This window comes from Octodon degus, unplaced genomic scaffold (genome assembly GCF_000260255.1).
Source record: "Octodon degus isolate 3935 unplaced genomic scaffold, OctDeg1.0 scaffold00025, whole genome shotgun sequence".
Taxonomy (NCBI): domain Eukaryota; kingdom Metazoa; phylum Chordata; class Mammalia; order Rodentia; family Octodontidae; genus Octodon; species Octodon degus.
In genome coordinates, this window is record NW_004524601.1 from 17,561,405 (window position 1) to 17,575,879 (window position 14,475).

The window sequence follows — 14,475 nt, forward strand, 5'->3', positions numbered from 1 at the left end:
TGGCATGTGGTGCTGGGGGATTGAACCACGGTCCCTGTGCTTTGCTAAGCTTGTTCTAAGTAGGTGCTTTAGACCACTGAGCCATCTCACCAGCCCTTTTTCTGATTCTTTAACTTGTCTTTGCATTTTCTTGGTGGTGTCTTTGGAAACAAAAAATTTTCATTTCAGTGAAGTCTGACTTGTGTTTTTTCTTTTTTTGTTTATGCTTTTGGTATGATGTCTAACAAGTCATTGCTGAACTCAGTGTCAGGAAGAACTATGCCTGTATTTCCCTCTCAGAGTTTTGTTCTAGCTCTTATATTTAGATTTGTGGTCCCTTTTGAGTCCATCTTTGTGTGTAGAATAATATGTCCCAAATATGCTTATCTAGAATATAACGTATGGCATGATTCCATTCATTATAAGCTGTACAGACTACTTCTGAGGTTTTCTTACTGCAATATGAGAAGCAACAATTGTGTTGATAGGTCTTAAGTGTGGTTTTGAGCAATCAGAATATCTTGGGTAGTTGAGATCCATATGTGATACAGTGATTAGTCATTAGAACTTCTAAGTTCTTAAAATTAATACTTTAAATTTATTGTAATAAATAATTTACTGTGTTTAAACCACTGTGATTTTTTATAAAATATTTGTATTCCACATTAGTCCAATCTTGTTTTAGTCATTTATTCATCCCTTTTGACTACATATTTTAAATTTATACTTCTGAGAAAAACAGTAACAAAAATAATTCTTATAATCTGTCACAGAAAGTTTACAAGTTTTATTTGGCCTAACATTATGAAGTTATAACTAGTTACATATCATATAGTACTCAGTTTTTGTTACAGGTTAGTTACACTCTATTACATATGTAGTTTCTGCTTCATCCAAGTTTCAGAAATTCTCCAGTACCTTTTTTTTTTTAAACTGGGATCAAGCTCAGGACTTTGCACTTACCAGGCAGATGCTTATGCTGCTGAGCTATCTCCCTGGCCCTCTCGTGCCTTTGAAGTAGTTTGTGATTTGACCAATAAGTATTTTCTTCCTAAGTGAACTTTCTCAGATATCTGTTAGAATGTTTTATACTCTATAATCGTATCTTTTCAGGTTGCAATGAATGTATATGAGTTATCATCAGCTGCTGGATTACCTTGTGAGATTGATCCTGCCTTGGTAGTAGCTCTTTCTTCACAAAAGTCAGGTAAAATGCATTAGTAAACATATAGGGCTGTTGTTAAAGTTGCCAGGGCACATAGGTCTATATAGTTGGAGTGGCTCAAGGTTTAAGTTTTGATTTTCTTCACTGATGAATCTACCAACACTATAGGTTTTACTAGCCTCATTCTCTTAAGACTTCACATCTGCATAACAACTACGCTGTTACACAAACTCCCAGAACAGAGATCTGTGTCCGGGCTGATATTATCATTGGTGATTAAAATACCATGTATCCTTACAGAAAAGGGAACAGTATTTGTGTGCCAATGAGAGATAGTCCATTTAATAGCAGATAATACCTGAAAAAAGTGACACATTTCAATAGTGTGTTAGAGTCACAGTAAAGTTTGTGCTTTTTATATAATATTGAACATTTGCAAAATTTTAAGGTCAGCCCTTTGAAATGCAGCACCTAGAACACTCTTAAGTCACTGCTGGGGAAACCTATGACTGTTGTCATTTAAAGCTCTAAAAACTTGCCATCACTACTTTGGATAATTCTGGACTTGTGTGCAATATAAATAGCTCATCTCTTTATTCTTAATGTTTTTCTCTTAGAAAATATTAGTCCAGAAGAAGAATATAAAATTGCCTGCCTTCTCATGGTCTTTGTAGCAGTCTCTTTACCGACACTGGCTAGTAATGTGATGTCACAGTACAGTCCTGCTATAGAAGGTAACAGTGGTATTAAATTGTTTGGGCACTGTTGTGGTATAGGAGATACTTTTCTCTTTAAGTAAATGATCCTTGTTTGTAATAAAATATGACTTATATTCTGCCTCTCAGCAGCTGTATAACCTGTGGTAGTCTTCTCTGTTTTGAAATCCCGATTTTCTTATATATGAAATATACGTAAGTAAGCTCATACATGCCTGAATGTAAATGTGGTAGAAGATGATGAGGGAATATCCATAGTCATAGGGTTATTTTTAAGGACTGAATGATAAAATGTTCAGCTCAATATTTCAAATTTCCAAGATGGTAGGAATTTTCTAAAGTCCCTGTTTGATGTGATACAGAACTAATTGTTGCTGTCTTGCTACACAGTTTTTTTTAAAAAAAGAAAAACTAGTCCACATGAAAACAAAAGAGGGTCAAGGAGATAGGTCAGCGACATAAGTGCCTGCCTGGCAAGCACAAGATCCCACGTTTGAACCCCGGTACAAGGAAGGCAGGAAGAAAGGGAAGGAGGGTAGTGGAAAGGGGAGGAACAAGTTTGTGCTCTATTCTAATCATTTCACTGTGTAAATTGAAATCATTAAAGCATTGCCTTCTATGTGTTATGTAATATTTGGGGGTCACATAGAATTGGTATAACCTTATTGTACTTTCTTAGGGCACTGCAACAACATTCATTGTTTGGCTAAAGCCATCAACCAGATAGCCGCAGCCTTATTTACAATTCACAAAGGAAGCATTGAAGACCGTCTTAAAGAATTTCTGGCGGTATGTATCATCAAATAAAACTCATAACATCTTGTAAAGGAAACTGAAAATCATGACTATGAGATGTAACAAAATAAATTTCCTTTTCTTTTACTTCATTGTATTTTTGGGGTGCCTTTGGTCTTTAAATTCTTTTCTCAAATATGTGAATTTCATTTTTCTTTTAATTTTTTTCTTTTCAAAGCAGGAACTGGTGAAATTCCAGTGTAATTAAGGAACAGTTGAATAGTTTTTTCTCTTTCAACTATAATTCTCTCCCTGCCTTCTAGAACTCTGCACTAAGCCTATGTTTCGACTGCCCTAGAAATTTTCCTGTCGTTTTTTTTTTTGGCGGAACCAGGGATTGAAATCCTGAGCCATCTCCCCGGCCCTCCTATAGTTTAAAAGGGAAAAAAATATCAAAAGAAAATAGATTCAAAGATAAAGAATGTGTCTTCTAAAAGATGTATTTGATTTATTTCCATTTATTTAGAATAGAACCTATTAATAGGGACAGACTCAATAGTAAAAATACTACATAATACCCAGAAAAGCAGTTGTGGTAAATCTAGTCTTATAAAATATAGCTCTTAGTTTCCATAGCAGTGCAGTTTGTTCTTAATCCTTTATTAGTGTAATTTCTGTGCTTTGCTTAAAAGAAAGAAACACCATGGCATAAAGAATTCTAGAATTTACTTCTTTTCAGTTGAGAATCCTGTTGGCCTGTAAAAATTCATACTTTTTAGTTTAAAAATCAAAGACATCAATAACTTGAAGTTTCCACTTCAAGGAAAACAGTATTGAAAAATTTTTTAATTTTCTTTCCACTTTCTTTCATTTCAGAAACTGTCTTAATCTCACAGTATCTCAAACGTGAAATTGTCTTATTTAGGGCCTAAGGTATTAGTCCCCCTTACCATAGTTAGAACTGAATGATTGTTATATAGGTATGTATATAGATGATGGATGGATGGACACAGATAGATAAATTGATTTCAGTATATTAAAACACGTATATACTGAGTTTTTCTATACTACATACCTGTGATCACATTGAATGAAAATAACTAGTAATATAAGTTACACCAATGTGGTCTCTCTTGAAATACCTTATTGTACTTTACATATGCTCACCATGTTGAAATGAGATGATATAGTTCCCGTAGGAGGAGACTAGGTGAGGTGAATGCTGTGGGCGTTGTGACAGCAGTAGAGTGCTGCTGGTCTTCTGGCACTGTCTTAGAAGGAGGCTCATCTGTCAGGTGATCCTGGATCACAGAAACCTGACTGTGTCATTGGTTCAGGATCCTTGCTACTGTTGTTGTTGTTTCATAAGCCTTGTAGAAGAACATTGTAATCAGAAATATTGTTCCTTTTTAACTTACCAAGTGTTGCTGCAGAGTTCATGATCCTTTGATGTCCATAGGTGTGACTTTAGTGCTGTGTTCCATCCAAAGATTGTGTCTCATAATTTTGTCCTCAAAAATCTGTGTAATTTAAGACATGACCAGTTTCAGTCATGTCCACATTGCTGGCTGTGCTTCAGTTTTCTTCTTTTTCTTCCTCAGTGTAGGACTCAACAAGTTCTTCTAGTTCCTTTTTTTGTTACCACTTAACTTGAATACTGCCTTCATCAAGCATGTTGGCAAATCCTACTTGACCAACTTGTCTTGCTGTGTAAAAGATTTTCCTGACTTTTTCGTCAGTCCCTAGAGAGACTTTTAAAATCTTAAATGACTCATAAGTTCTTTATACAGTTTCTAGTTTTTACCGCTCCTTGGCAGCTTTGATGAATGTTACTACATCAGCAGTAATGAAATATTTCCAGCACTGCATTATGTCCAGATTAACTGCTGTATATGTGCGTCAGTTGCTGATTGAATATAGTCAAATACAATGCAGATGTTGGTGGCTTTGACAAACTCAGTAATGCCCTGGTCAAGGAGCTGAAGAAAAAGAGGTTATATTTGGGGGTAAAAATAACAATCTCTAGATTGTGATTTTTATAGCAGACAGACCATTTGGCCACACACATTATCTATTACTAATAGGACATTAAATTCCAACTCTGCCTTTTCAAAGTGTTTCTTTTTTTCCTTCCGGAATGAACGTTTGGTAGAACCACTATAAAAACAAGGTGACTGTCACCCATACTTTCTGATCATGTTGCCAGAACAGCTGTTTTTGAGATCATGTGTGTTCTTCGTTCTGTACGCTGTAACTGGCTTGGTCATGTGCCCTGAAGCACTTCCACAAAGCATCCGTCAGCCTGCCCTTCCATGTTTTATACCCTGGTGCCCCCATTGCACTTTTATGAATGTTAATTCTTTTTTGCATCATCCTGCAGGAGATCCTAGTTTAATCACAGTTGAAGACTGTGACAGCAGCTGCTTCTTTCACAGATGCAGTCTCTCCAGTAATTTTGATAACTTTCAGTCCAGATCTATTCCTGAATCTGCCACCTAGCCTTTACATGCAGTAAATGGTTTGTCACTAATTTGAAGGAACGTTTGCTGAAGTCTTTGTATATTGGCTTGGTGCTTTCTGGGTGACATGTTGCCATTAACTTGGACACATTTTTGTTTACCTTCTACTCGCAAAATTAATGCCTTTTACATCTTAAGCCTTTACCATGCACTGTGGCCATAACTTTCACACTGAGGTATCGCAGTAAAAGTTGCACAAATTTTTCTTTCCTTCATAATTTTTTGAAGAGAATATCCATAGTAAGAATTTTAGCCCTCTCAGCATAGGAGCTTTTTTGTTGTATTTCCTTGAACTCAAAACTTTTACCTTTAAAGGACATACTGCTTCTCTTTGGCATATCCAAATCGGCAACCTTACTGCTGATGTGTTCTGGGGCCATCATGGAAAGGATTACTTGAACACATACACAGTGTTGCTGGGATAGTCAGTCTAATAATTCAGGTAGAGAGTAAAGGGATGGTTCATGCATGTTCCTGGTAGGATAGAGCAGGATGGCCTAAGATTTCCTCACATGCAGTTTAAAACTTGTGGATTATTTCTGGAATTTTCCATTTAATATTTCTTGACCACATTTTACTGTGGGTAAGGTGGATGAAGTGAGGGGGTAGGAGCTATTATATAGTTAATTCAGATACTAGGAAGAGAGAAAGTAATTTGAAGCTTTTTAAGAAACAGATTTTTCCAGGGAAGGGGAGATGGCTCAGTGGAATAAGTGCTTCCCTGACAAGCCCAAGGGCCTGAGTTCAATCCCCGGTTCCACAAAAAAAAAAAAAAAAGAAACAGACTTTTCTAAAATCTGGTATTTAGGAAAAATACTAATCTTAAAAGACTGATGAGACTAATTGTATTTATAGCTTGATAGCTCTGAATTACTGCTGGAATGTAAGGTATCAGACTTCATTTTGTTATTTAATTGTTGCATATTTTACATGTACTCAGTGATGAAAATATGTTGAAAATGGAAGTATACTCAAAGTGATGAATGAGCATTTTATTTAAAAACCACTATAATATGTGTATATGTTTTTAAGCTTGCATCCTCCAGTCTACTGAAAATTGGCCAGGAAACAGATAAAACTACCACACGAAATAGAGAATCTGTTTATTTACTACTAGATATGGTAAGTCTTGTTTTAGTTTTTATTAATAACAAAAATGTTTCAATGATTTGTTAGTGCCATTTATTGGCAAGCTGAAGTGACTTTCATGTCTTATGTCCTTTCCTCCCAAAAAATACTATTGCTCTAAAAAGATGTTAGTAAGAATCATATCAGCCTTTTACATTAGGTTAACCTCAAAAAAACAATTAAATCAAAGACAAGCATTTACTGTGTCGTGTATTCTTTTGTGAGTAGGTTTTCAGACAGTTTTGGGTCTTATTTTTCCCAAAGTATCATCTCAGTTCTTTTCCAAGTTACTGAGTTTTGTACATTCTGACTCTGCTCTGCCTGTTCAATGTAATTGCCTGGGCGTCTGTTGCCTTGTCAGTTTTTTCTCCGAGCATCTGAACCAGCTGTACTTGTTTCTACCATGTGGCTCTTCTTTCAGGAGAGTCATTTCCCTTCACCACCTGCAGAATTTATGTCTGTCCTGATGACTCAAACCTCTTACAGTGGTCTTTCATGATTACTCTGGTCTATATTAAAATCTTTTTTTTTGCCTTTTGAACTCTAGAATTTATAGCTTTCCATTTATGGTTAGTCTTATGCTTAATTTTGCTTCCTACCTCACTTTTGAGTCCCTGGTTAAGTTTCATGGTATGGACTATATTTCAAATGTATGTCTTATTCAGATTCTATATCGTATATATTGAGGGCAATGAAAATGCTCATTTTGTTCCCATTAATTGATTTAATTGAAAAGTGATATTTTTAAGCATTTTTGGTAGGAATTGCTGGCATTTTTACATTTTAGATTTTAAAGTAAATGGAAATAATTTGTTTCTATTTCTGATAGGAACAGCATAGGAATTATGGCTTTCTTCTTGTTAATAAATGTTCCTATTAGAAGTTATTTCCATTTTTATTTCTATTTTATCTTTTTCTCAAAATGAGTAAAAAAAGAAATTATTTACATTTTAATGCATTTTTGGAATTTTGCAGATTGTACAGGAATCACCATTCCTGACGATGGATCTTTTGGAATCTTGTTTTCCTTATGTGTTGCTGAGAAATGCATACCATGCTGTCTACAAACAAAGCGTTACATCTTCTGCATAGAATATCTACTTACTCAAGACAAGCACACATTTTTGTTGCCTTGGTTTTATCTGTAAACTGTGGAACTATTTTACCTGAAGGCCTGAAAGACAATTTTATGGATTATACATTTCTTTCATACAGTTGTATTTTCTGATCATTGGTTTCTTAATATGGTTGTACTATAGCATACTGGTTGATTTAGATTGCACATTCACTGAATTCACTGAGATTATTCCTATAATTTTGGAGTATCATTTGTTTGAAAAGCATACATAATACGTTTTTGATATTGAAAACAAACTCTGCCTGTTTATTTCTGATGCCTGTTTATTTCTGCAAAAAACTGTATTTAGTGATTATTTTAGATAGTGATATTATAGCATTCCTCTGTGTGTAAATTATTTCATATAGCGAAGAATTCTGATCTGTACCTATGGCTCTTACTGAAAACAAAATTGGATGTGCATTTCTGTGACATTAGGAATACATTTCTACTTTATTTTGAAACTTTTGCCAAACTAACACTGTATAACATTAAAAATGTTAAAGACTGCTTAGCACTAGAAGCAGAACATGTCTGGAAAGTGTAGCGGCAGCATACGTTGTTGCTTGTATAAAGCTCAGTGGTAATTTTTAGACCTAACATCCTGGTGCCTGTTGGCATTAGCACTGCCGCCGTGCTCGGCTGTGTAATGAGTAACCTGGGGCCTTGGTCGGCTGCTGACACAACGCCCGCCCCTGACTGCTTTTGTGTCTTAAGCTTTGGAGATTCATGTGTTCCTGCCGTAGCACAGAGTAAGCGCAGGTTGGACCACAGCGGGCTGAGGCGCTCGCGGCCGCCTCGGGGAGTCTTGCTCAGCAGCGCAGAAATGTGGTGGTTTCTTTTTCAGTCCAGGATCTGGATGTGGACTCCGGGACGGTCTTAAACTCATAGTCTGCCTGCCTCCATTTTCTAAGTGCTGGGATTACAGGTGCTTGTCACCATTCCAAACTGCAAACTTTAGTTTAAATCTGGTTTAATTATCCAAGTGTGATATTTTATATGAGGCCAGCTGTTAAAAAACTCAAATGTTTTGAAAAATATTCCACTGGAATAAAAGTATTAAATCTAAATAAAATAACATAAACACATTGTTTAAAGATTTTTGAATTAAAAGACAGCTTGTATTCCATCAGCTTGCTAATTATATCTGGTACAATATGGAATATTTAGAAGAATGGGAGAAGCTAGTGAAGGTGGAGCTAGTGCAGATTGGAGGGTGCCACATCAGTGTGTAATGATGGCTGTGAGAAAGCCGGCTGCGTGAGGTCAGTTAGGGTGTTTTCTTGGTTCACATACAAAGAATGGGATGAAATCAGGGTGTCACATGATAAGGCTGCTAATTGTATGTGATGTGTCCTGCCTATACATAGAGCAGGGAATAATTATCCTGTTAAAAATATTTAATAATTCCCAAAGGAATTTTTTAGAGCAAGTCTTAAATATAGAATATTTTCAGGCTTAAATAATGTCAGCCATTTTATCCTGTAATCACTTTGAGATTTAAGGTGGTCTGCTTCAAAGTACTACAATTTCAAAGTGGTAATAAACTTACTGGCAGGGTTATTTAGAGAGATTAAAGTAGGCATTTGAGTATATGCACTCCAGAATGTGTGCGAGAGTACAAGGATAAAAATAAGCCACATTCTACCACTGATAGGCCAAGAAAAAAGGATCACCTTTTTATAGTCACCTGGAGTTTTTCTTGTCCAAAGTTTATATTCTCATAAAGCAAGACATATTTATTACTTAGATATTCTATTCTGTTTTATTGTTTTTCTGCACCCCATGGAAAGTTGAGCAAGAATAATGTGGGAACCAGTTAAAAGTACACTGATAACCATTGTGTTTAATATCTTGTTGTAATCTTGGTCATTTTCTTCTGAACTTACACTGTTTGGCTTTTTCTAGTGACATGATCATTCCCTACATACTGACTGGTAAGACGCTTATTTTACTCAGTAGAAGAAAAAAAGTCTTGGATGTTCTTTTTAACGCCTCCTTGTATGCTACAATGAAATTTATTTAGACAGACATTTTAGACAATTCTTGTTTCTCATTAATATCCTGTATCTGTAGCTTGGTGAACTTGACCTGTTATTTCGTTAGGGTATTTCTGAAAAGTAAAATTGCTTGGTTTCTGCCACTTTTCCATTTATTCAGTAAATATATTTAGATGCCTGGTTATAATGGTTCGAAAGATAGGTTACTCCTTTCATTGAAGAATTTGCACTTCAGCAATGGTAAACAGTAAAAGAGCAACTTTCTGATAGTGATTGGGAACATGCAGGATGCTACACTGGGAGGCAGAAGTGTCACCAGGGAAAACCTCTGTCAGAGAAAACATTTAAGCTGACACAGAAAGGAGGGGCGTGAACCAGAAAGGAACAGCTGGGAGAGGAGCAGTGAAGGTACAGGCTTAGGAGTCGAGCACAAGCTTGCCCTCTGAAAAGCTAGAGCGAAGTGTGCCAGTTAGTGTCTGTGCAGAGAAGGCCCCTCTGGGAGCCTCTCCAGCTAGCTCGTGGTTTGGCTTTTCTTATCTGGCTCCCTTCTTTTCTCTTTGCTTCAGAATCAGAGTTCACAGATCTAATTGTTAAAAGTTGGTTAATAAAGAAATGAACATAAATGGGATGCTACAACATTAATCTGAAAATAGAGTTTATTGTGTACCATTAGGCCTTCTAAACCAACCCCAAATTCTATCAGGTAGTGAAATGTAACTTCATAAATATTACAGTGATTGAACTTAGATATGGTTGTGTTCTTTGTAAGACTTTTTGAATATTCATTAAAATAATAACTCCTTATGTCTTTCTTTCGTCACTACATATAGCTATTGGAAGTGACATTTCCTGGATAAATGGCAGTGGATATAAGAGCACTATGCCCACTTCTGTCCTTCCTGGTCCAAAATTGTGTGTTTCCTTTTTTACTTTTGTATTTCTTTGATTCTTCTTAGCTTAATCTCCTGGATCAAATATCTGTCCTAGTCCTTCTCTCTCTGAATTGTATATTTGCCAATTTTGAAAATACTCTTAATTTGTAAGTCTTATACAGTACTTTCTGTGTCAACAAAAATTATGAATTGGCTATAAAAATGTGAAGCTACATTAGTTGTTGAGACGGGATCCTCTTTTAGAATATATAGGACCTGTCCTTGTATCAGTGAAGGGAACTCATTTCTGCTCTTAGCAAAAATAAGCTCACTGCATTTTCAAAATAGCTAATCCTTTGAAGAGCAATGTATCGCAGCATTGCCAGAATGAAACATTTTAGTCTTTCATAGATACAGAACCTTAGAAATGTCTAGCTCACCCTACTAAAGGACTAAACTAACTAAAATCACAGAAAAGGTGTAGGGGCTAGAATATTGGCTGCTTGGCTCTTGGTACAGAGCTCCTCTGACTGTGGCCACACACGCGTGTCTTATTGCTACAGACATGGTCCTGAGGCTAAGGAACATTGCCAGGTGCCTGATAGGATTTTAGGGTAACGTGAATGTGAGCTAAGGGCGCCCTGGCGTCAGACAAATCTCGTGGCCGAGTCCCAGCTCTGTCATTTGTAAGCAAGTTACTTGACTTCTCTTAAGTTTGTTTCCTGAAGTGTAGAATGAGTACAGTAGCTACTTCAGAGGACTGTTGCAAGCACAGAGTAGTTGTTCAGGAAATTGTGTTTGTTTGTCAGGATTTTTGGCATTTTGGTTTTGCTTGTGAAATTACTATCAGAGTGCATCCTGGTTTTTTTTTTTCCCCCAATATTTTCCATTTATATATTTGGTACAGGGCAGCTCAGACTTGTGATCTTCCTGTTTTCAGTGTTGGGATTACAGGCTTGTGCCACCACACCCAGACTTGATTGCTGGCTCAGAGCACCCCATGGGCAGGGCCAGTGCTGCATGTGGGACCGGGTATCAAACCCTGGTCCTTGTATTACTGAAGTAAGCACTTAGTCTGCTGAGCTATCTTGTCGGCCCCTAGTCCTGGGTGGTTTTTTTTTTAGCAGCATATCAGAACTACTATTCAGGAGAATGGGGCATGTTTATGTCAGTCTGTTCCACAAATCTTATTTCAGTAATCTTCAATTCTCTTAAATGGGAGTGTTTTCCTCAGCTTTAATATCAAAGATATGGGCAGGTAAGATAGCTCAGCAGACTAAGCACCTGCTTAGGCAAGCTAAGGGACCTGGGTTTGATCCTGGGCACCACCTGCCTCAATGCCCCTCCCCCCACCCACTGACTGCCCTGAGTCGGCCGCTGAGACTGGGCATGGTGGCGTGCACTTGTAATCCCAGCACTGGGGAGGCTGAAAACAGGAGGCACCTGTACCAAGTTCATAAATTAATTTTAAAAAGGATAAAATCCATTTTAAGACTGCTTATATAAAGTAAAGCCATATTAATATGCTGAGCTGTAAAAGGCTCTAGTCAACAACTTCTACGGACAACCCCCTACTATTGTGAACTGCTGGACTGTGTTGGATTGTTTCGCTGAATTCCAGCACCTATAATATTTAGATGCCAATAGAATACCCATCTCTGACAGGACTGAACTGGGGAGGCGGGATACAGAGGAAGGACCATTTTGTATTTGTATATACAGAATAGTTAGGCTAGATGTATGGCTGCATTTGCTTGGTTCAGTGAGAGGATTTGTAGTAGTAGTGTTTTGATGGGACGTCCTGGCTGCTTGTGCTGTGGATGACTGCTGAGAAGATAACAATGTGCAAAGTATTAATTATTAAAAATGTCCTATTAATCAGCCGAAAAAAAAAACATTTTAAGACTGCTCTATACTATATGTTCATTGTACTGTATTTCTATATATTATGCAATAGATGTATAATATATAAAGCTTGTACTTTGGGGGCTATTCATTTTTTAAATTTGGTGCATTTTAGATGATCATAGTGATAACATTCAGGGGGAATTGTAGCTGTGCACTTAGCCTTTTACATGTCATTGTAGCACCCAAGACACCTGTACCCGTTGTTCCTTGGAAGCCTCTGCTTTTCCACATCATTTCCTGACTCGAGGATGGAATGTTCTCTTACATTCTCTGACAAATTCCTGATCATACTTGAACAATGAAGAAAATATTAAAATGGAAAAGGGACGAACAAGAAAAAATGAAAACAAAGATTTGTAAATAAGGGAAAGGGGTTGAAGAGAGGGGAGGGGAATGGGAGAAAGAGAATCAGGATACGAGTCATGTGCAGGTACAGAATCCCTGTGACAAATGTGACCATTATGTACTTCTCAAATATACTGGTAAAATGAAAAACTGAACACAAACACCACTAGTCTCTTTAAAGGGCCATCTTCTGCTGCTTGTAAACCTTAAAAATGCCTTAATCACCAGCCTCTGCTTCCCTTCCCCATCATACATAGATGATAAAACTTACAAATCAAACTTTGTGCCCTATATTAACATCAGTTCAACAAATAGAGTTTTGAGAAAATACCTTGTGTCATAGAGTGGGGACAGAATGGTGAAGTAGAAAAGAAAAGCTAGCTAACTATAAAATGATATTTCATGTGTTAAAATGTCCAAGGCAGGGTAATTATTGCATATAGATGTCTCTGTTTTTGAGAATACCTTGAGGTTAGGGTCTATGTTTATTTCATCTTCTGACTGGTCAAATACCCAGTCATAATAGTTTTCAAACTTATCTTGGAGGTAGGACGGGCAACAGCTATGTAGTGTGCCATACCTCTGTCCAACCTTCCGTCGCTAGTGATGCCATTTGCTGCGCAGAAGGAACAGATACCACATTCTCTGTTCTAGAGGAGCAGGGTGAGTTACAGGGAGGTGGGCGATGTCCAGTGCTTGGAGCCATAGCTCGATGATGACACACCAAGTGGTTTCATAGATGCCTTCCAATTAGGTTACTCACTTGTATGGGAAATTTGAGGGAGAAGAGGCAAAACCTGAGCCTCATCAAAAAGCATAATGACGGAGTATTGGGACGGTGTCCGAAAAGATACTTCATGTTGCAAAAAAATTGTTTTTAACCCTAGAAATGTCATTGAAATACAGAGAGCAAGGACAGGTACACAGAGATACTACAAAGTGACAGTTTAGGTTACTTTCCTGAAATAACATGGTCCTTTCATTTTGGTCACTCACCTCTAACTAGGGTCAAGATAATTCAGGAACTTTGAGACACTTAATTTTAATCTTAGGCCTTTCCAGAAACGCTTCCAGCACTCTGGCTACTCGTGATCTCCTGTCACCAACATGAGGGCTCAAGAGCCCTTGAAATTTTACCCTAACCAGTACAATTCCTCACCTTCTCAGGACTGCCCTGGCAATGCCTTTGGCAGCTGATCACACAGTGAGGATCGCAGAGGCTCAGAGGCTTTGGGACAGTGGAGCGCCCTTGGGGAATGATTGCCTCTACTGCTGGCCCTCAGGGCACCTGACATGACCAAGGAAGCAGCTGATGACCCCCCTCATGAGTTTTGCTATTTCTGTCACATCCAAATGCAGATATGAAGGATGCTGGCAAGCCATCTAATATCATACCTCTAGTCCAAAAGATAAATCACACAACTCTAAACCATGCTTTCTCCAGCTGTGAACCATGCAGCCTTCTTTAAAAAACAAGGCATGTGTAATAGGTATGTTTCCAGAAAAGAGCCCAAAGCCTCCAAGCTACCGTATACAGAACAAAGCCTATTCTAGAAATTCTGCTTTGCCAGGCATAGCTTCAGTGAACTTCTGAAGCAGATTTCTTATGGTGAGTGTAGACTGCAAGTCCAGAGCGAATGTGACTGTTGCTCTGGGTGAAGGAGGAGATCTCAGAGGGCCAGTAGCCTGGGGGCTCCCAGGTGGAGGTGCAATGTGTACCTTGGATTACCAGCACACATCTCCCATCTAAAAATGATCTCCCTGTGTAAAACTTGATTTATTTAAAAGGAAGAGAGGGGAAAGGCTATCACATATTCTTTGGAACATCATAAAGGCTCCTCTGCAAGAACAGGAAAAAAAAATGTTCCCAGTGTTTTTTTGTGGTTGGTTGGTTGTTTTTGGTGGAACTGGGGATTGAACTCAGGCCTTTGCGCTTGCCAGGGAAGCATTTATTCCACTGAGCCATCTGCCTGGCAAAGTTCTCTACCTTT

General features: G+C 37.7%; 1 protein-coding gene across 1 annotated transcript in view; it reads left to right on the top strand.

Moving 5' to 3' along the window:
- Positions 1 to 9,318, top strand: part of Nckap1 (NCK associated protein 1) — a 103,270-nt gene extending 93,952 nt beyond the window's left edge. Inside the window, exons 27-31 of the mRNA XM_004628636.3 lie at positions 1,093 to 1,186; positions 1,762 to 1,878; positions 2,540 to 2,649; positions 6,147 to 6,236; positions 7,218 to 9,318. Coding sequence (XP_004628693.2) covers positions 1,093 to 1,186; positions 1,762 to 1,878; positions 2,540 to 2,649; positions 6,147 to 6,236; positions 7,218 to 7,334 — 528 coding nt within the window. The 3' untranslated portion in view covers positions 7,335 to 9,318. The remainder of the gene's footprint in view (positions 1 to 1,092; positions 1,187 to 1,761; positions 1,879 to 2,539; positions 2,650 to 6,146; positions 6,237 to 7,217) is intronic.
- The last annotated feature ends 5,157 nt before the right edge of the window (positions 9,319 to 14,475 follow it).